This window comes from Periplaneta americana, chromosome 1 (genome assembly GCF_040183065.1).
Source record: "Periplaneta americana isolate PAMFEO1 chromosome 1, P.americana_PAMFEO1_priV1, whole genome shotgun sequence".
Lineage (NCBI taxonomy): Eukaryota > Metazoa > Arthropoda > Insecta > Blattodea > Blattidae > Periplaneta > Periplaneta americana.
In genome coordinates, this window is record NC_091117.1 from 129047841 (window position 1) to 129070900 (window position 23060).

The 23060-nt window shown below is 34.0% G+C and overlaps 1 protein-coding gene across 4 annotated transcripts in view; it reads right to left on the reverse strand.

The window, feature by feature from the left end:
* The window catches only part of Chd1 (chromodomain-helicase-DNA-binding protein 1), a 150216-nt gene that overhangs the window by 6286 nt on the left and 120870 nt on the right, over positions 1 to 23060 (reverse strand). For all 4 annotated transcript variants that reach the window (XM_069827179.1, XM_069827180.1, XM_069827178.1 and 1 more), the window contains 7 exons: positions 22906 to 23035; positions 19095 to 19243; positions 18427 to 18797; positions 16222 to 16459; positions 12446 to 12859; positions 10250 to 10428; positions 1000 to 1275 (listed from right to left, as the gene is read on the reverse strand). In XM_069827179.1, coding sequence (XP_069683280.1) covers positions 1000 to 1275; positions 10250 to 10428; positions 12446 to 12859; positions 16222 to 16459; positions 18427 to 18797; positions 19095 to 19243; positions 22906 to 23035 — 1757 coding nt within the window. The remainder of the gene's footprint in view (positions 1 to 999; positions 1276 to 10249; positions 10429 to 12445; positions 12860 to 16221; positions 16460 to 18426; positions 18798 to 19094; positions 19244 to 22905; positions 23036 to 23060) is intronic.

A 23060-nucleotide genomic window follows, 5' to 3' on the forward strand; every position in this document is an offset into this window, starting at 1 on the left:
AAGACAAAGTACAGTGTACACTGTATGACTCGACATTTTCAATATCACATGTTGAAAGTGCAGACATCACATCGTATCAGCAAAAAGAACCATAAAAGCACAACATTCCGTGCATTTTTTTTTAAAGCGCTTCATGCCTTTGCTGCAGCAAAATGAGGACCGAAAAAAAACGCAATTAGGTTAGCTAACTGCAAAATGGTGGAAAATTAATATTGGCTTCTATTACTGCAGTAATAAATTTAACCCTAAAAGAATCGAACATGTTAAATAGTTTCGACTTCCATGATAATGACATGGAATTATTATTACTAGACGATTTTAACAATAATAAACGTTGCAAAAGACCAAGACACGCATTCTGCCATGATGGATCATGCAGCAAACTCATGAAGCAACGTTTTGATTTGCTGCCTGGTTGCTGTGAAGCAAATGTAATAAAAGAACGGTATTGCTGCAGAGCTTTACATCTTGCTTTAAAAAAAAAATGCACGGATTACCATCATCATCTAATAAAATGACGTCTTTCTTCAAGCCAACAGTCGTGGAAAAAGAATTACAATTTGGAGCAGAAGAATGGACTTTTACCTATAACACCCTCAAATATAACTGCAATTTTTGTTTGTTGGACTGCGCTTTTTCCGCTGTTAGGAAGTTTTCAATAGAAACAGTTTTACCTATGATCACACTAAATGTGAAAATATATTAGTAAATGTGATGGCTCATTTTGCAATGAAAGTCAAAAGCAGTTAGGTTCATCTCTGTGATGAATGATTCCTTCACTCATAAACATTTCAAAATTCTTCCTGTCCTTGTGAGGTATTCTTTTTTTTCCTAACATAGGAATTAAAGTAGGAATAATTGAATTTAATTTGTATGGATAATTTGGCAAGGTTGTCCCGGTTTTTATTTTAAAAATCTGGGTACCCTACTCTTACCGCACACCACCTTACATATTAAAATAATCAGTAAACCTTAAAACACAAGTAAAATGTAACATACCTAGGTTCTGATTGTATATATGGCCTTTTAACAGGTGTTGCATGTGTATCCTTCTCAGGTTCTTTTTCATCCTCAACACGCCGCTTGCTCGGTGCTCGATTATGACTATTATCTTTTGACTCACTTGGTTTCGTTTCTTCTTTATCACTCTTTTCTACTTTAACTTTCTTCTCTGTTCCTTTTTTATCCTGATCTTTCTTCACAGCATGTTTATATAACTTGAACAACTTTTTTGCATCAAATTCAGTGAACTTTGACACAAAATACCACAGATTACTGAAAATAAAAATAACATTTCAAAATATCTAAAAGGTTTCTATCCACGTGAACTGTAATAGCAGATATTACAAATGAGGATAACAGATGAACACTAAGATATATCAAACTATATTTATCTGGTAGTAAGTAGTAGTAGCATTATTGACAATTTAAGGTACTGTAGTCAAAACTAATTAGGTAGTAAACAACACACATACGCATGCACGTACACATATATATTTTTATTATTATTATTATTATTATTATTATTATTATATACAGAGTGCTTCAGAAGAAATAGTACATATTTTAGGTGATGGTAGTATGGACTATTCTGAATAAAAAAAATTCATATAAACATGTGTCCGATTTTTAGTAGGTGTGGAGATACAGCTTTTTGAATGTTATGCATACAAGCATTACATGTGGCAAGAAGAAAAGACACACAACATAATGATTACATTTACTATTTATTTATATGGTATCCATACATTTCAACATTCCAAAGTAATGGTTAAAAAATTTCATTACTGACTTCAATGCACTTTCTGCTGTGGTGACTACAATAGTTACTGTTCTTCCGAGGTCTTCTTGTCGTTCTTTTATGAGGGCAGCACTATTCATAATGAGAGTGACCAATTCGTTCCTTGTGTTTACTCTGTTTTTGTACACTTCGCCTTTTATCAAGCCCATAAACAAAAATCGGCAGGAGTACAGTCGGGGAACTTTGGTGCCAATGCATGTGCTCAGTTCTTGTCATTTATTTCAGACTGATGTGCGAATTAAATCTGTACAGACTAACTAAAAACAGCTGCTTTCTCTACATTCATTATGGGTAGTGCTGCCCTCAGATGATCTCAGAAGAGCAACATGTACTATTCCTTTGTACGTAGGCATTTGTCGTTCTTCTAACCATCTGTAAGACTTGTTATGCATAAAAAGCCTTTAATTAGTTTACTGCACTGACGTGCATAAGCATAATCTCAAAGCACTGTAATTAAAAGTGTGTTACACACAAAGTAATTGCTTCAGTAACAAATCTCATAAAAAGTTTATATTCAATAGCCTCTATGTTTTAAGTAAATTTGTTCTAAATCTAATCAAGTTGTGTAAATTTGGAGGACTTGATTATATACCCCATCCCTAATAGCAGGTAACTGCATGCTTCCGCCTCCAGGAATAATATATCAAAGGTGTAAATCAATTTGTCTTTATAGATGCAGTTCATAGTGTGACAAAGAGGAGTAAACCATGAAAATCTGCACCAAATGTGCAGCACCAGCAGCAGCAGGAGTAGCATTGACAATTTAAGTCACTATAGTCAAAACTAAGTAAATCAACTGATTACATAACAGTGAAATAGATATACCTACCTTTCTGCTAAGATATCTCCATTAATCTAAAATAAGCTACATGCAAGCTATTCCTATAAAAGGTGAACTGAAGTTCAGTGAAATCTCAAAATAACGTACTTCACTAGAACGTATTTTTCAGTTTAATGTATGTCTTCAAATTCCCCGCTCAAATCACATATGTTACTATGCACAGATATTTCATTTTTATGTTCTCTGATCTTAAGGGGTTAGGTAGGTACAGCAGTAAAAATTTGTAAATATTAAACATTCTTTCCTCCATTACTTTATCTTGTACAATAATGAAAATTAGTATGTGTAAAATATTTTTACGATATATATATATATATATATATATTTTTTTTTTCCAAAATTCAAAATGTTGGCAGTTCCCTGTGCAGTGATGAAGCGTTTCCCTCATAACTCAAAAACTATCCAACATTTTGTGATGAAATTTTTTGTGTGTATTTATGCATGTCATATCTACAATATGATGCAAAATCACATCTCTACCTTTGATAGACTGTCTGATAAAAAATAAATTCATTTAAAAAAGTGGTATTTTCTTCTAACACAAAATAAAAAAAAATATTATTTATTAAGGAATGTAGTTGAAAAAGCATGATATTGTAAACATGAGTTTCAGCAATGTAATAAAAGAGAGAGAACAAGAAAAAGTTAACACATTTATGAGTTATGAGGGAAATGCTTCATCACTGCACAGTGAACTGCCACCATTTTGAATTTTGAAAAAAATATATACTCGTATATAGGATAGTGTTTTACACATACCAATTTTCATTATTGTACCACTCAAATTTAATGGGAAAATGTTCACTTCCAGCAGCTCTATTGCTGAAGCCTTTAATAAGCATTATAGCTCTCAACATAAACTTTCTCCTGAAGCTAAAAAGAAGCAAAGGCAGATCAAAAAAGATCTCAAAAAATTTAAGAAGTGTCAAGAACAAACAAACGGTATATTCCGCAAAGAATTCACCATAAGAGAACTAGATTCTGCAATCCATGAGTTAAAAGATAAAAAATCTCCTGGACCTGATAAAATACATGCAGAATTTCTGAAACATCTTGGACAAAAGGGAAGAAATGCAGTACTGAAATTTTTTAACACCTATCATGGACTTCTACTGTAACTACAGAGTGGAAAAAAGCAATAATTATCCCTATTCTAAAAAAAGGCAAGACAGGTGATGATATAAATAATTACAGACCAATTTCTTTAACAAGTGTCATTGCAAAAACAGCAGAATGTATGATTTCAGCGAGGTTAAATTGGTTCTTAGAAAGTAATAACATACTAACAGCAGCACAAACAGGATTCAGACAACACCTATCTACAAAAGAAAATACAATTCAGCTCTCCCAAGATGTCAAAGAATCTTTCAACAAAAATCAGGATACGCTATCAGTTTTCATTGATTTTGAAAAAGCATACGATTCAGTATGGAGATATAAACTACTTGAAAAACTCACAAAAATAGGCATTCAAAACAACATGCTAAACTGGATCACTCACTTCCTTTCCCAGCGTTTCTGTGCTACAAAATACAATGACAGTACTTCCAAATTCCGACAAATAAAAATGGGCCTCCCACAAGGTGCAGTACTGAGTACAACCTTGTTTAACATCTACATCAACGATCTCCCCCCAGCTGTTTCAAGCCCAGAGATAAAGACAGCTCTTTTTGCAGACGACATGGTCATGTGGACATCTTCCCCACAAATAGTCAAATCCAAAACTTCAATGGAAAAGGCTCTGATCCTATTAGAAAAGTGGACTGACAACAATTTGATGGCCATAAATATTGATAAAACAACGTTTCAAATATTTAGCTTGAAGAAAAAAATCCCAAAACTAAATCTACAGTTCAAGAAAACAAACCTGAGACAAACATATAAAACGAAATATTTAGTGACAATTTTTGATTCAAAATTATCTTGGAAAAATCATATTGAAGCAGTAGTAAACAAATCAACAAAAAGACTTCCAATTTTAAAGAGATTAGCTGGAACCAAGTGGGGTAGTAATCGGCAGACTTTGAACATCACATACAAAACATTCATCAAGCCAATACTTCTCTACAATGCGGAGGTATTAATTACAGCAAATAATTTCAACCTGAATCGACTAGAAGTATGCCAAAATCAGGCCCTGCGACTAATAACTGGTGCAGCAAAATCAACCCCAATCACGGCAATGCAAGCCCTAACCCAGAACCCTCCAATATATCTCACTCTAGAGGAGCAGGCACTAACACATCATGAAAAAATGCTACGGTTAACAACAACAAAATGGGAAAAAAGACTGTTACAACCAACCAAGTTGAAAACACAAACAAGTTTCCTGTCCAAAGTCACGGAAATAAAAACAGAATTGAATCTCCCTAAATCTAAAGAAAACATTTTAAGCAGAGAAAACCCTCTAACCTTCGAACCAATTAACATTCAACTAGATTGAGAAGAACCAGTTACAAAATCTGAAACTTCCAAACCTGTACTAAAAGCGCTGGCATTAGAAGCTGTGAACAAGAGATACCCACCAGAAGAATGGTTACATATCTACACAGATGGGTCTACTATCAATAACAACTGAGGATCAGGAATTACGTGTGCATTATTCTCATTTTATCAACCAGCAGGACATCATACAACAAATTTTGATGCGGAAATAATGGCTATTCATATCTCACTCCAACACCTACTATACAGAATAGATAAATTTCAAAATACTGTCATTCTCTCTGATTCTAAAGCAGCATTATATGCAATAAATTCATATAAAATGATGTCAATCCAAATTAAAGAATGTCACAAAATGATCCAACAACTTCAAAAACTACAGAAAAGAATTCAATTGCAATGGATACCTGCACATTGCGGAATTGCTGGAAATGAAACTGCTGACTTTCTTGCCAAAAAATGATCCAATTTAATTCAGAATACAAATACAAGCCTACCTTTCACATCCATCAAAAGACTAATTAAAAATAAATATAAAATCAAGCAAAACCAAGCACTATGTACCAAAGCCAAAGATAAAAATGGAGCATTTTAATAAAAAAACCAGAAATTATTCCAGAAATCCCACGTAAATCTGCAGTAGCAAAATTCAGACTGCTTACAGAACACGATTATTTAGCCAAACACTTGAATAAAATAGGAATTTACACAAATCCAAATTGCCCTCTATGCAACAAAGAAGAAATGACTGAAGATCATCTCATAACCTGTGAAGTTCTACCTGATGGATCCTTACTTACTTACAAATGGCTTTTAAGGAACCCGAAGGTTCATTGCCGCCCTCACATAAGCCCGCCATCGGTCCCTATCCTGTGCAAGATTAAGCCAGTCTCTATCATCATACCCCACCTCCCTCAAATCCATTTTAATATTATCCTCCCATCTACGTCTCGGCCTCCCTAAAGGTCTTTTCCCTCCGATCTCCCAACTAACACTCTATATGCATTTCTGGATTCGCCCATACGTGCTACATGCCCTGCCCATCTCAAACGTCTGGATTTCAAGTTCCTAATTATGTCAGGTGAAGAATACAATGCGTGCAGTTTTGTGTTGTGTAACTTTCTCCATTCTCCTGTAACTTCATCCCGCTTAGCCCCAAATATTTTCCTAAGCACCTTATTCTCAAACACCCTTAACCTATGTTCCTCTCTCAGAGTGAGAGTCCAAGTTTCACAGCCATATAGAAGAACCGGTAATATAACTGTTTTATAAATTCTAACTTTCAGATTTTTGGACAGCAGACTGGATGATAAGAGCTTCTCAACCGAATAATAACACGCATTTCCCATATTTATTCTGCGTTTAATTTCCTCCCGAGTGTCATTTATATTTGTTACTGTTGCTCCAAGATATTTGAATTTTTCCACCTCTTCGAAGGATAAATCTCCAATATTTATATTTCCATTTCGTACAATATTCCCGTCACGAGACATAATCATATACTTTGTCTTTTCGGGATTTACTTCCAAACCGATCGCTTTACTTGCTTCAAGTAAAATTTCCGTGTTTTCCCTAACCGTTTGTGTATTTTCTCCTAACATATTCACGTCATCTGCATAGACAAGAAGCTGATGTAGCCCGTTCAATTCCAAACCCTGCCTGTTATCCTGAACTTTCCTAATGGCATATTCTAAAGCGAAGTTAAAAAGTAAAGGTGATAGTGCATCTCCCTGCTTTAGCCCGCAGTGAATTGGAAAAGGATCAGATAGAAACTGACCTATACGGACTCTGCTGTATGTTTCACTGAGACACATTTTAATTCATTGAACTAGTTTCTTGGGAATACCAAATTCAATAAGAATATCATATAAAACTTCCCTCTTAACCGAGTCATATGCCTTTTTGAAATCTATGAATAACTGATGTACTGTACCCTTATACTCCCATTTTTTCTCCATTATCTGCCGAATACAAAAAATCTGATCAATAGTCGATCTATTACGCCGAAAACCGCACTGATGATCCCCAATAATTTCATCTACGTACGGAGTTAATCTCCTCAAAAGAATATTGGACAAAATTTTGTACGACGTCAACAAAAGTGATATTCCTCGAAAGTTACCACAGTTGGTTTTGTCCCCCTTTTTAAAAATAGGTACAATTATGGACTCCTTCCATTGTTCTGGTACAATTTCCTTTTCCCAAATAGCAAGTACAAGTTTATAAATTTCGCTATATAATGCACTTCCACCCTCTTGTATTAATTCTGCTGGAATTTGATCGATACCTGGAGACTTGTACTTTTTCAGATTTTCTATCGCAATTTCGACTTCTGAAAGCGTGGGTTCGGGTATAAATGGCTCAGCAGTTTGTATTTCAATATCGTCCCGATCATTTCTATTTGGCCTATGTACATTTAGTAGTTGCGCAAAATAGTTTTTCCATCTGTTTAGGATTGATGGAGAGTCTGCAAGCAAGTCACCATTCTCATCCTTGATCATGTTTACCCTTGGCTGATATCCGTTCTTAAATTCCTTTATACCCTTATATAAATCTCGAATGTTTTTATTCTTACTATTTGTTTCTACCTCATTCAGTTTTTCCTTCAAGTAACCTCTCTTTTTATTCCTAAGTGTACGACTTGCTTCCCGTCTTTCATTGAAATAATTATCTCTCTTCTCCTCAACTGGATCCTGTAAGAATTTCAATTTTGCCTGTTTCCTTCTTTCTACTACCATGCAACAATCTTCATCAAACCACGGTTTCTTTTTCTTAGTTTCATAATAACCTATGCTCTGCTCAGCTGCAATTTTGATACTATCTCTGATATTTTCCCACACACTATTAACATCTAATTCTTTCTCAACTTCGTCGGAACTTTCTAAAGTGGCAAACCTATTCGAAATTTCGACCTGATAATTTTGCTTAGCTTCCTCGTCCTTTAATTTCAAAATATTGAATTTAGTAATATTAACTTGTTGCTCTACTCGCTTGGCTACTGATAATCTTTCTCTTAATTCTCCAATCACGAAATAATGGTCAGAATTACAGTCTGCACCCCTGAAAGTTCGAATATCTACTATACTAGTATGTCTCCGTTTATCTATCAAGATGTGATCTATTTGGTTGTGTGTCAATCCATCTGGAGAAGTCCAAGTATATTTATGTATATCCTTATGGGGGAATGTTGTACTTTTGACAATTAAATTTTTCGATGTGGCAAAGTTGACTAATCTAACTCCATTGTCACTACTAATTGCGTGTAGGCTCTCTTTTCCAATAGTTGGTCTAAAAATATCCTCCCGTCCTACTTTAGCATTGAAATCCCCCAATAAAATTTTCATATGATATCTAGGGAACTGATCAAAAGTATGTTCCAATTCCTCATAGAAGCTATCCTTTATATAGTCGTCTTTCTCTTCTGTAGGGGCGTGAGCATTTATAACTATGATGTCGCACCATCTACCCTTAAGTACTAAATATGATAACCTGTCACTGATAAATTCGACCTTTTTTACTGCTGATTTTATTCTTTTATGTACAAAGAATCCTGTTCCTAATTGGTGATTATTGTTTCCTTCCCCATAATACAACAAGTAATCTCCTATTTGTGATATGCCATTCCCATCTAACCTAACCTCTTGTACTCCCACAAAGTCTATTCTATATCTAGCTAGTTCTTTTGCTACTAATGTTACCCCTCCTGTTCTATAAAGACTAGTTACGTTCCAAGTGCCAAATCTCAAAACCTTATTCCTTTGCTGTGGTCGTGCCAGAGAATCAGTCCTATTCCGAGGCTTACTGTAGGAATTCGTAACGAGCTGTTTTTTACGGTGATGGGTTGTTAGCCCTCCGCCCAACCCCCAAGCTGGAGGGCCACCCCTTATCGGCTGTCCACGACTGCTTATTCAATATATTCGCAGCTACCCTCCATATCTGGAGGCCGTCTCCTCTATCTGATGGATCCACCACAGAAAAAATATTGGAGAGCAAGAACGCTAATGGCTTCATTACCAAAGCCCAGCATTAGATAACAACAACAACATTTTCATTATTGTATAAGATACAGTAATGGAGGAAAAAAATGTTGAATATTTCCAAAAATTTTATTGCTGTAAACTGTACCTAACCCCTTAAGAAGGTTTCATTATTACATATAGAATTTTGAAGTTAATAAGTGTTAATAACACTTTTTTTTTAACTGTTACGACTATATTGTGACATATGTTTATGTGTAACAATGTTTTTTCTTAAACAACTTATCGATTTTGAAATTTTATTTGCCTTAACATGAAGTGTGATATCGTACTTGTTGATCATGTTCCAGAAAGAATTCTGATATGTTTGACAGAAGTAGAACAATTTGTGGAAAATGAACTAGGTACTTAAAAAAACTTCAAACAAAAATACTGTAGTGATTTCTTCAGGTCATCCTAGTTCTTACTTTAAGAAAGTTTTTATTTTTTAAAACTGTTAATGTTAAATGTTTTATTGTAAATTTTAATAATTCCTTAAAGTGAACCTGTGTGTTTCAATTTGTTCTGTGACACAAGAACTGTAATCACAACTGGTAACGGTAGGTCAAAGGCTTGGTTTTCAGAATGAAGTACTTTTCATTATAAAGTATAAAAGATTTGATTTTCTGATGTGCCTTATATTGAGATTTCACTGTACTAGGACTGTAAACATTATAACAAAATTATTTGTAAATCCATCCATCTTAATTTGCAAGTGTCAAAATGTAGCATAAAAAATTAAACATTTATACTACTCATTCTTAACTTTTGGAATGGATTAAAGAACAGATGAGGAGCATATCTAGATTACCAACAATCAGTAGCCATGTCATTCCAGGTTATATGCTCTTTAATATCTATAGAACATGAATATATACTGATATGAACAACTGTATTGCTACTCGTAATTTCAGGTGAATACAAATAATAATATAAATTTTCACATATTGATGAATTTAAGTAAATAGCGATCATTTTTCAATTCAAGAAAAAATAATCTTAAACTCCCTTTCAGATGTAAAGAATCTTTGTAGGAATACAGTAATGCAGTACAGTACAAGTGGATGTCTTAAAATTAAATTTATGTCACACAGAGGGAAAAGAAATTATTTCACAATAAATTACTGAAATCAAAGACGAGTTTACCTTCTCCATTCTTTAACTTTGTCAGGATCCTTGTACTCAGACAAACACCTGTTAATTTGGTCACCAATTTGTAGTAAACATTGTCTTGTATGATTTACTTGTTCAGATTCTGTAAGTGTCTGATCAGGATTATCCAGGGCTTTTAAAGCTTTCTTAACTGGACGCATTTTTTCTTTGCACTGTAAGTAAGGATCAAACACAATTAAAATACTTTGCCATATTAAATTTATTAGACAGAGCAATTATTCTTTATTTATCCCTCTTTTAATGAAATAACTAAGTATACTGATACATTCGAAGTTTATCTGAAGATTTATATATATATATATATATATATATATATATATATATATATATATATATCTTACAAAGAGGATTTTCCATAATTGAATACTGTACTAACCAAATATAAAATAATTACAAAATATTACACTTCTTTAAACTCGCATCATAAGAAGAAATGTTTTCTTTCTTAAACTTTACAATATACACAAAGACATATCGAATTTGAATAAATATCTCATTCCTATAAAGTATTGCGATGTAATCAATTAATTAAACAAATGTATCTTTCAGTCTCCGTATGCACTATGTTAAGATGCTTTAATTGCGAATTTTATTCCCTCTGAATACTTTAATACAAATATATATTTCCTTTCCAAAGAAATGGGTATTAAATTAAATTTGCATATAAGATTGTGAGACTGTTTTGTACGTTTTACTACAAATAATCTATATCTACTACAACACCTGTGAACTAACATAAAACATTTACTATTAATTCTCTGGTTCGAGGCAAAATGTGATGTTATTTCTGGTAGTGAACATTTAAAGTCTGAATGATCATATAAAATCATAGGAATCCTGTTTCAGAACAAGATAATATGGAGAAGAGTAAGAGATATTGCGTATCATCTTTTGCCAGAATAAAGATACAACATGTAGCAAAATCTCATTTTCACCAAAAATTAATGTATCACCTTTTGCCTTGGAACCACAGAATGAATGAATGAATGAATGAATGAATGAATGAATGAATGGGATAGATAGATGGATGGATGGATAGATGGATGGATGAATGGATAGATGGATGGATGAATGGATAGATGGATGGATGAATGGATAGATGGATGGATGGATGGACAGACAGACAGACAGACAGATAGATAGATAGATAGATAGATAGATAGATAGATAGATAGATAGATAGATAGATAGATAGATAGATAGATAGATAGATAATTACATAAATTAAATAAATAGATAAACATATAAATAAATCAATAAATAAGTAACTAAAGTAAGTTTTTTTAAGTATGTTGTTTTACGATGCTTTATCAACATCTTAGGTTATTTAGCGTCTGAATGGGATGAAGGTAACAATGCCGGTGAAATGAGTCCGGGATCCAGCATCGAAAGTTTCTCAGCATTTGCTCATATTGGGTTGAGGGAAAACCCCGGAAAAACCTCAACCAGGTAACTTGCCCCGACCAGGAATCAAACCCGGGCGACCTGGTTTCGCGGCCAGATGTGCTAACCATTACTCCATATGTGTGGACTCTACTAAAGTAAGTAAATAAGGAAATAAGTAAGGAAAGAAATAAGTAAGTAAATAAACAAATAATTAAATAAGTGAGTAACCAAATAAATAAATAAATAAATAAATAAATAAATAAATAAATAAATAAGTCTAGTGGTGGGTTTCAACAGTTTCAACTAGCAAGACCAAGTCTATTCGTGGAAACAATATTCAAAGAATAAAAATTGAATTAATTGGGAAAATTATTGAACAAGTAAGAGAATTTCAGCATTTAGAAACATTATTGATTCAAAATTACAAAAATATAACCAAATGAATGGAATAATCAAAAGACATTTTGGAAAACAAATGTTGACAAAAACAAAACTGAAATTACACGACATCACAGCCAAAGCAGCACTCTGCTTCGAGAGTGAAACTTGAGTAATGAAAAAAAAAGAGATCAACAAAAATTGGAAACAGCACAGATGAGATTCTTCTTAAGATCATTGCTTGAAAACACAAGATTAGACAAACAGAGAAATGAAAATATCAGAGAAAAACTAAAAATCTACAACATTGTGAACGAAATTCAGAACTATCAAAAGAATATGCAACCTATATGTTTAAAAAAATGGAAGAAAATGTAGCAATCTTAACCATGTAATGTACATTACCTCATTAAAAATCGATGGCTCCAAATCTCCAATAATTTCCAGAGCCCTTGGCTCACTGTTGGCTGTGAAATGCATTGGCCCAGTAGGTTTCTTTTTCTTCTTAGATTCCTTTTTCTCTTTTTTAGATTTCTTCTTTTCTTTGCGATATTCCTCTTTAATTGGAACCTCATCCTTATCCTTCTCCTTATCCTTCTCATCTGGTGCATCACTCTTTGTCTCTTCTGCATCACCTTCAGTTTTTACTTTGACTTTCTCAGGTTTTGGTTTCGGTGGGCGTTTGGGAGGAGCCAGAGTGCTACTTGATGCTACAGTGTTATTTGTGTTCTCATCACCTGATGTAAGGTCGTCTTCAATTATTTCCTTTGTTAAAACTGCTTTGGTTTCACGTGTTTTTCGTTGGCGCTTTGGTTTTGCCTTGCAAAAAAAAAAAAAAAACATTAAGTGAAATAGAATTACATTTTCTTGTGTGGAAGAAAAAAAAAAAAAAAAAAAGATGAGGATAATTGCATACAATTTTACAAATACAGTAATTCTAACATAAGGGAAATTTACAAGTTCTTTTGCATATACATCTAATATATTATCGTTGCTTAAGGTTCAAATGTTTGTATCCCACAAAATCAAATGCGAATGAAAAAACTGTTTTTTTTGTCGCTATTAATTGCTGGCTATGTGCCATTTTTATTTTTCCACGATTAATATTAAAGTGTGGTTTAGTGTCCTGCAATGTTCCAACATGCAAGAGGCAACCAAGACATTAAAAACTTCGTCTTATTTCATACGAAAAACTAATCACAAGGTCTGTACTAGAATTCTTAAGTGGTTACAATATGAAGGGGTGGTGGGAGTGGAGGACAGCGAATATTTTTTAACTAGGTGGAACAAACACGACAGTCCTCCTGCAGAGTGAACATTGGCAAATACTGAACTTCGCCATGCACGACAAACTTGAACTGAACATAATGCCAGTAATGCAAAATGCTAGTGTGGTTTACAAGACTTTGCAGGTAGATGTACATCATTTAGACGAATTCAACAGTACCAAAGCTCAATTGCGAAAATGTTGAGGCTTATCAGTATTTGCAGCTTAAGCGATGATAATATATTTTATGTATGAAGCAATTATCTTGTATAGGCACATGCGTAAATAGGCACAAATCTATTTATCTACGTCTTCAACAGCCAGTGCACGTCTTATAACTTACATATTGAAATATCAATGACTAGAATCTCAAAAAAGGAGAAAAAAAATTCAATCACTTGCACATTCAGCCATATAAATAGCCATACAGAACTGACTGAAAATTGTACAAGTATGTAATGTCTGGTTGGCTGTGTGCCAAAAATTCAGCTCAAAATACACATAATACATACTATAATGAATTTGGTAAGCATTTTAGGATTTAGGATCAATTTGTTCAAAAATGATACAATGACATTCACTTGAAGATGGTACAGTTACATAATTTAGTTTGAAAGAAAATAAAAGTGATTACTTATTAGAGTTACAGGAACTATTTCTACTGCTGATGAGAAATTGAAGCCACAGCATTTAATTGCTAAACTTAAAGACATCATTCATGAAATAATAATTTGAGGTGCAAGGCGGCAGATATCATAAGCACTATTTTGCTAACTTTACAGGAGAAGCAGTTAAGATACTTATTCAACATAGTGGTGAATACGATAATCAAAGTTTAAACCAGTTTATCAGAGGGAAAAAAAATGTTGGGGTTCAGGAAACTTTTAGAGTCGATGCATAGTGCTGGGCAAATTATTCTAAGCACCATAACTCATTTTCGGTAAAAGTGGCACATAGAATACTTTTTCTTGCAGCAGATGATATACATCTGAATAATTCATCATCTCATTAAAATCTAATTGTGCCCAATTATACCAGTGTGCCTGTACATTATTCATTTTCAATTTGAAGTGAAAAGTGACAAAGAGACTAATAACTGTGGCATTAAAATCCATGGTACAAGGCAGAAGTTCGGTTTGGTTTTATTCAAACCAACTACGTTCATGACGTGACTAAAGTGCTGGACTTATAATCCTGTGGACCAGGTTCGATCCTGGTGTATCCCCGATTTATAACTTGTGTTGGGCAAGCCCATGGTCCAGGTAACACAGGGGTTTTCTCCAGAAGCTCCGGTTCTCCTGTGACACACCAACAAACCTCTATCATCATCACATCTCATTGTGGGTGTAGCATTGACCAGCCTCCTATGGTGCTCCTTAGGAAATGACTTTGTCGGTAAATTGGTCTACATAACTGGCTGCCCATGGGTAAATGACGAAAAGTTAAGTACCCACCATTAGGGGAAAAAAGTCATTCATGATGTTTGAATATTAGCCACTTTTATTCATGCCACATTGGTCATACTGCCACTGCAATTTGAATGGTGTCAAAATAATGGGTGTTCCTATCTCGAATATAATGTGTTACAAAAATGTATGTGTGGGATAGAAGAGTAATCTAAACCCTCTTTTTTTCATATGCATGGAAAGAGTAGTTCCAGTAAGGGGCTGCAGAACATAGTATGAAGACTTAATCATTCTACTGCAGTTTATAATTAATATTGCTTATCAGTGGACTTCAGAAAAACCTTGCACAAATACTGTATATTAAGGGGTTAGGTACAGCTTACAGCAGTAATATTTTGGAATTATTCAACATTTCTTTCCTCCATTACTGTATCTTGTACAAAAATGAAAATTAGTATGTTTAAAGCACTGTCCTTCTGCTATATGAAAAAAGTATTTTTACGATTTAAGAAAAATTATTTATATATTTTTTTCAAAATTCAAAATGGTAGCAGTTCACTGTGCAGTGATGAAGCATTTCCCTTAACTCAAAAACTATCAAACATTATGTGGTGAAATTTTTTGTGTGTAGGCTATTTATGCATGTCATATCTACAATATGATGCAAAATCACTTCTCTGTCTTTCACAGATTGTCTGATAAAAAATAAATTTATTTAAAAAATGGTCAAATATCAGTATTTTCTTCTAACACGAAAAAAAAAAAATTATTAAGGAATGTAGTTGAAAAAGCATGATATTGTAAACATTAGTTTCAGCAATAAAATAAAAGAGAGAGAACATGAAAAGTTAACAAGTGTATGAGTTAGGAGGGAAATGCTTCAGCACTGCACAGTGAACTGCCACTATTTTGGAAAGAAAAAAAAAAAAAACCTTTTATAAACTGTAAAAAAAGGAAAAAATGGAGTTACCAGTCACCAGCTTACAGTGCGCTTAATGTATGTATACATATATTGACATCATGGGAAGGTAAATAACCCCTTAATATCTGATGGAAAGAATAATTTTTAAACAGTTTATTTGTGTTATGTTTTATTTAACGACGCTCGCAACTGCTAAGGTTATATTAGCGTCGCCAGAATTTTGTTCCGCAGGAGTTCTTTCACATGTCAGTAAATCTGCAGACATGAACCTGTCGCATTTAAGCACACTTAAATGCCATCGCGCATTTAAACACACTTAAATGCCATCGACCTGGCCTGGGATCGAACCCGCAACCTCGGGCATAGAAGGCCAGCACTATTTATGTTACATCTAAATCATTACTGCACAAATTTAGAATAACTTGTAACATTTACAGTTGATGATTTACATAATTTTTATCTCAATACAAATTTTTAATTAGAATACATTTTAATGGTCCAGAACATTTTGTTGTTCGCTTAAGAGGAAGGCATCTTTATTGTCATCATCAGAATGAAATTCGTTTAAATTTTATAGCTTACTTACCACGCCACTTTTGTTATCCAAATGTTTACGCAGTACTTTAAGCAGGTATTCAGCTCGTGTTTGAAGATGTTTCATTTGAGGTTTCTTATCTTCATTAGCTAAGATTTTATCACCAATGGCAAGTGATGGGTCCATTTTTATAGCTTCCCATGAACCTATTCCATACTGATAAATTCCTTGTAATATTTTAGAATCATCTTCTATATCCCATGGCACATCAAAATTTGCTGGCTTCACCCTATATTAGAAAATGAATATATTAATATATAACATGTAATATCTAAACAAACTATAAATACCCACTGAAGTAGAACCATTCATCAACCCAATAAACTCCCTGGACTACCAACATATAAATACACACCTCTCAATGAAAAAAAAAGTGGAAAAAGAACAACAAACCAATAACAAGAAACGAAATATCAGATTAGCTGTCAAAAAAAGGCACATAACTCTAACAACAAACAACAAATTGGATAAATCATTCTAGAAACAAAAACTAAACATCAAAATAAATTAACTTCACAAAACTACAGCCAACAACAAGCAAGAGGAGAAACATGCGAAAATACAGAGTGTATCAAAATTAATAGCGAAAACTGAAATGGTTGAAGTATACGATAATAGAAGCAAAAAAGTTCCAGTAAACATGGGTCTGCAAACGAGCTGTTTGCGAGATAATTGCAAATATTTGGTTCCAAGCCGCCACTGACTTCATTCGTTGTAAACATCATATGCAAAAAAACCATATTAGCTGTTTTTGTTGACTTCAAAGATGCTTATGGATCTGTTTGGAGAACAAAATAGCTTGAAAAATTAAATAAGATGGGCATAGAGTGGTAAATTACTCGATAGATATACAACTTTATTAATCAAAGATTATATTGTACAAAATATGGAGAAGCTACATCTAAATTTCGACAGTCCACAAAAGGTCTACACTGGGTCCATTGCTTAGCCTAACATTATTTAATATCCTCGCCTCTTGGAAAATATTCTCTTTAATTCGAGAAGAGAAATGTGTATCAGCAGGATGGCGCACCACCACATTTTGTAATATGTACAGATGAACTATTAAATGAGAAATTCAGTGACAGGTGGATTGGACATGCCGGACCTGTTGCATGGCCACCTTGCTCACCTGATATTATACCATTGAACTATTTTTTTGGGGGGGTACATAAAACAAAAAGTCATGTTTACACCACCTACAACAAAAGAGGATCTGAAACATCGAATAAGTGAAGCTTGTCAAACCTTTCCACAAGAATCACCAAGTGCTTAGATGTTAATGGAGGCTACTTTGAGCACTTAATGATATAATGTAAAGTAAATACCTTGGTATTTATTGATTTCCTTATTCATTTTGTAATCTCTTTTACTACTGTATACTTCAATGAAAATACCCTGTAACTGCTCAATAATTTATATATAAAAAAAAAGTTTCACTAAAAGTTGCTTAGTTTATTGAGGGGAACAAAAATATTTTAAAAAAATTCCATGGTTTCATTTAAAAATCTGAAGATGCACCTGGGGGTTCCTTTATATTGCCCATATCACAGTTCGAAAGACCCCTTCCCCCAATAAAATTTAGAAGACAAAGCATTCGGTTTTATCTATTCATTTAAGAGATATTAACTTGTAACACTTTATGTGTGCGACCCTGTATGTATGTATGTATGTATGTATGTATGTATGTATGTATGTATGTATATATATATTGCTAACGCAGTGCATATTGGAGTGTAGCTATTTGTGTGCCTGCCTACTTTTTTGACGATTACAATAAAGAATCCTGTTCTGAGGTTGAGGTACCCATTAGGTCGGATTCTGTTCGTCTTGTATGACAGATGAAGTAGGCAGGATGGATGAAGAAAGATGAAGGTGATAAAGACAGCAAAATGAGAGCAGAGTCCGGCACTGAAAGTTAACCAGTATTTGCTCCTAATGGATTGGGTGGGGGGGAGGGCAAGGCAACTTATCTCAACCAAAATTCGATCCCGGATCTGCTAGTTTCGCAGTCACACACATTGACCACTATTCCAAAGCAGCTGACAATACTAGTATTATCGTATGTGTGTCTGTGTTTAATTTCCCAAGTCTCAATACCGTAGTTAATCACTTCATTATGAGAGAGAGATATGACTCCTTCCGACATAAAATACAATTTTAAGACCTTTAAGTATTCAGAATAATAATTCATACCTTGCATCTAGAATCCATTTTTTCCTTTCTGTTGGATCGCTTGGTAATGCTTCATCCAGTACTTCCAACTCTTTCTCAGAAGCCATTAAACTCTTTGCATTTACTGACACACCGCCCAGCTTAAAGGATGGTCCACGACCACGTCGCTTCTGTGCAGGGCCAGAAAGGTTGCTGTCTTCATTGTGAGTAGATTCATTTTCCTTTTGTGCTTGAACCTCTGTCATGGATGTTGTGCATCTTTCACGCAACAATTCACCTAACCTACGTAATTCTGCTAATGGCTTCTCTTGAAGCTCAGCATCACATGCTACAGCTTCCAAACGTTTTAATGGAGCAGAAAACTTCTTGTAACTTTTCACAAATCGACGGATCTAAAACACAAAATAAACCATTATACCATCAAAACTATTCTCAAATAAGATATAGATTGTTGGGGGAACTAGAGGGGAGAAGCTTGTTAGTATCTACTCGAGAGACAATTTGTTTGGGAGTAATAAAAAGACAAATATGTATAACTGGAATTAAATACATAGCTGTCAATATGCTTTTCTAACTGAAATTATATGCACATAGATTATGAAAATATTACGAAATTGTTTTTTTAATATGTTAAGAATTCAAGGAAAATTATAGATCTAAAGCAAAGCAAATTTTCTTGCAATTCTTACTTCTTGATCTGTGAATCCCTTAATATTTTCACGAGGTGTTACACGAGGTCGTCCACGTTTTCTTGGTCTCTCTTCATCACTTCCCTCGTCACTTGATTCAGATTCTTCAGTTTTCTTCTTTCGTTTTGATCCTCGACCACCTCCTTCACCTATACACAAATAACCGAACTTCAGTTCTTGGAAGAAATTTCTATCAAACACGAGATTATAATAAAATTATTATTATTATTATTATTATTATTATTATTATTATTATTATTTCATACATACGCCCGAAATAAATAAGATTGATAAATGCTTGAAATAAAAATTGCACTCAGTTTATTTGACACTACAAAAATGCTCACTTTAAGAAAACTTTTACAATGTATCTAGTTACAATAAATCAAACGTGAGATACAAATTATCAAATAACATTTTTATAAAGGATGATACTGAACAAGGCTGTTGCATGCTCCCAACACTAACTTCGGAATTAACGAACTCATAAAAGAGCGGAGAAGCTTCATGAAGACAGGAGCATATCAGACAGGAATACTATTCTTCATTATCTTTTATTCATTAATTAATGACAAGTCATATTATATTACAAAATACTGAAAGTGAACTGTAGAGGGAGATGGAAATATACAAATTAGACTTTCTATATCAAGAATACAGGATATCCATTGCAACTGGAAAATTCAACTGATGGTGTTTCCATGAAATAAACTTGTTTATTAAAAAACTATAACAAATAATGAATTTTAATTATTTTATTTGTGAACTTTTAATCTCTCTCTCTCTCTTCCCCTTCTCTCCCTAAAACATGCATACACAGAGAGACATATTATATATTAAATTAAACAAGAAAATGGCAGGGAAATATGTACTTCGTAAATAAAAGAAAACTATCAAGATTATGCAAGGACTAATACCAAAATGTTTCCTCTTTCAAGCATGGAAATACCAACACAGTGAAAAGTTTTGAGCAACAGTACAGGCTTTGTAGGCTACATTTCGAAAGAAGTTGACTACAGCAATACAAATAAAATAAATACAAACACAAAACCTGTAGCATATTGGAAAAATAGATTATATAATACGACATAGTTGATATCAGAGATAAAATTATTGAAATATCATCATGTCTATTACAAGAAATAATTATAATATAGTATATACACCGTGTTCCGCTTATAAGTATAACAAAAGAAATAGCTATAACTTCTGAATTAATACAAGTATATAGTTGAAACCAACTGCTACAAAGAATGAAAACTGGGAATTTTTGTTACCTTATGTTCCATAAACCTCAACATGGCTTCCATTGGTGGCACGGGAAATATCCAACCGGTATTCAACCTCGACCCAAGTGTTATGAAGCATCTGTGGTGTAACATTGTTGACAGCAGCATAAATTCTTTCTTGTAAGTCTGCCAAATCACGTACTGGCGTCCTGTAGACCTGGTCCTTAACAAACCCCCACAGGAAAAAATCAGGTGGTGTTAGATCTGGTGATCTGGCAGGCCATGTGATGTACGGTGATCCTCTTCCGATCCATCTTGCAGGGAATTGTTCGTCTAAGAATGTGCGAACCATGTTGGCAAAGTGTGGTGGAGCCCCATCTTGCTGGAAAATTGCTCCATCTGGGAGTTGTGGCACAGCATACAGTTGCAACATATCCAGGTACGTGTTTGCAATGACTGTCTTTTCAGCAAAGAAATAGGGACCAATGATTCTGTCACGCATGATCCCACACCAAACATTCCATTTAGGGGAATCCCGTTGGTGTTCAATTACGACACTTGGATTTTCCGACCCCCAGATGCGACAATTGTGTCGGTTTACTTTTCCACTGACGTGGAAGGTTGCCTCATCTGAGAAACAGACTCGAGTTAGAAATGTGTCGTCATCGTCCACTTTATCCAACATTGTTTCTGCAAAGCGTTTTCGTTCCAGTTTATCATTCGGCGTAATCATCTGATGAAGTTGCAGCTTGTACGCTCGCAAACGCAATCTTTTATGGAGCACTGTATGCACTGTTGTTGGTGAGATGTTCAACTGCACACTAGCCTGTCGAATGGATTTCCGCGGGCTTCTCTGAAATGCCTCGCGAATGCGTTCGACATTTTCGTCAGACACTTTACGCTTGGAATGTTTACCTGCATTAGACAACAAACTTCCTGTTTCTCTGAGCTGCCTATCCCATTTCATTATTGAGACGTACGTCGGTACAGCTTCCCTCGGTCTAAGATTGTACTGACGGCGAAACAAGCGCTGTACACGAATTATGGATCTATGTTCTGCTAATGACAGCACACAAAAGGCTTTCTGCTGTGGCGTCCACATGCTGACTGACTAAAGATACGATACGAATTCTCTTATTTAATGATCTGCGCATGCGTGAGTCTTCTAAAAATAAGTAACAACAATAGATTAAAACTTCCCAATTTCCTCTTTACAATGGTACCAATCTTAACCCATTTGCATGCATTGTTATGAAATTATAACTATTTCTTTTATTATACTTATAAGCGGAACACGGTGTATATTTTGCATTCAGTCTTAGCACGCGACTTTTAGTACATGAGTGTAAAACAGTTCATAATATATATGTAGAAATAAATTTATAACATGCTTACATATCTAAATAGGCAGGAAACTAAACATGCCTTTCAATTTAAACTTTCCTGCATTTATTTTAGCAAGGATGCAAATAGTAAGGACACAGCTGAGTAGTAGGTTATCGGTGCTATAAGCATTTCACAAAGTCTTTGGGTCCCAATGTAAATAAATGCACATGGTGGAAGTTACCGGTATTACTCATTGAACAATCTAGTCTCTTTATGCACTAGGAAAAATAAACTGCTGAAATATTAGGAAATTTACAGTTATTCAATGTTAGTAAATCAAAATTCATTATTTCATTTCAGTTATATGTTATTAAGTTTTTATACATTTCAAGAAATACTAACATATTACATGAAAAGAATTCCCATCAACAATGAGAGAGAGAGAGTGTGTGTGTGTACGTATGTGTACGTGTGTGTATGTATGTGTATGTGTGCCTGTATGTATGTATGTATGAATGTATTTTACTGAATTTAATTTAATATCTCTTGCCAGCCGCAGATTACTTGCTGAGCAACTTTTATTGTATAAAACATTCAACAGTCTTGAATAATTTCAAGGGAAAAATTGTTCCGGAATTGGTACCTGGCCTGGAACAATTTTTCCCTTGAAATTATTCAAGTCTGCTTTGCAGGGAGCTTTACCTGAAAGCTAGATTTGCATTCAACAGTCTATTGGATAATAGCAAAATATTGTCACAAACCCAGCTTAACACTTGAATAGCATCATCATCCTCAGGGGTTGTAGCCCTTTGAAGAACTGTTACGGTCTATCAAAGTTTACACTTGTCATAAGGACTATAATTTTGTAATGTCTGTTCTAATTGGGCTTTACCCTATTATAGACAAATAAATAAATAGTAGATGAAAACAATGTATGAGAAGAAGATGAATGTTCTATTATGAATATGCCTTGCTTGAGATTGAAGCCATAACTTTTGAATTCGTAACTTAAATTAAAATCTTCTTAAAATTCTAATCTGTAATAATATTACACTAATTTAATGTACTTAAAACATAAATTATCTTGCAGAATATATATACACATTAAACACATGCATTAAAAAGCATGGACATTAGACTAGGCATTAGAACTTGATAAATATTGTTTAAATTATCATGTTCACATAAATGCAGCTAAAAGCCACAAATCGTCAAATTAGCAATTTAATTCAAACATAAAAATATAATGGACCTACCATCACTATCAGACTGATTGATTTGTTGCAAGGTTTTTCGGCTACGTGGAGGAAGATACAAGTCATCCATTTCTTTCTGACGTTCCTCTTCTTCAACTTTTTTGCGAAAGTTCTCTGGAATGATCTCTTCCTGTACATATAAACAAAAGAACAAA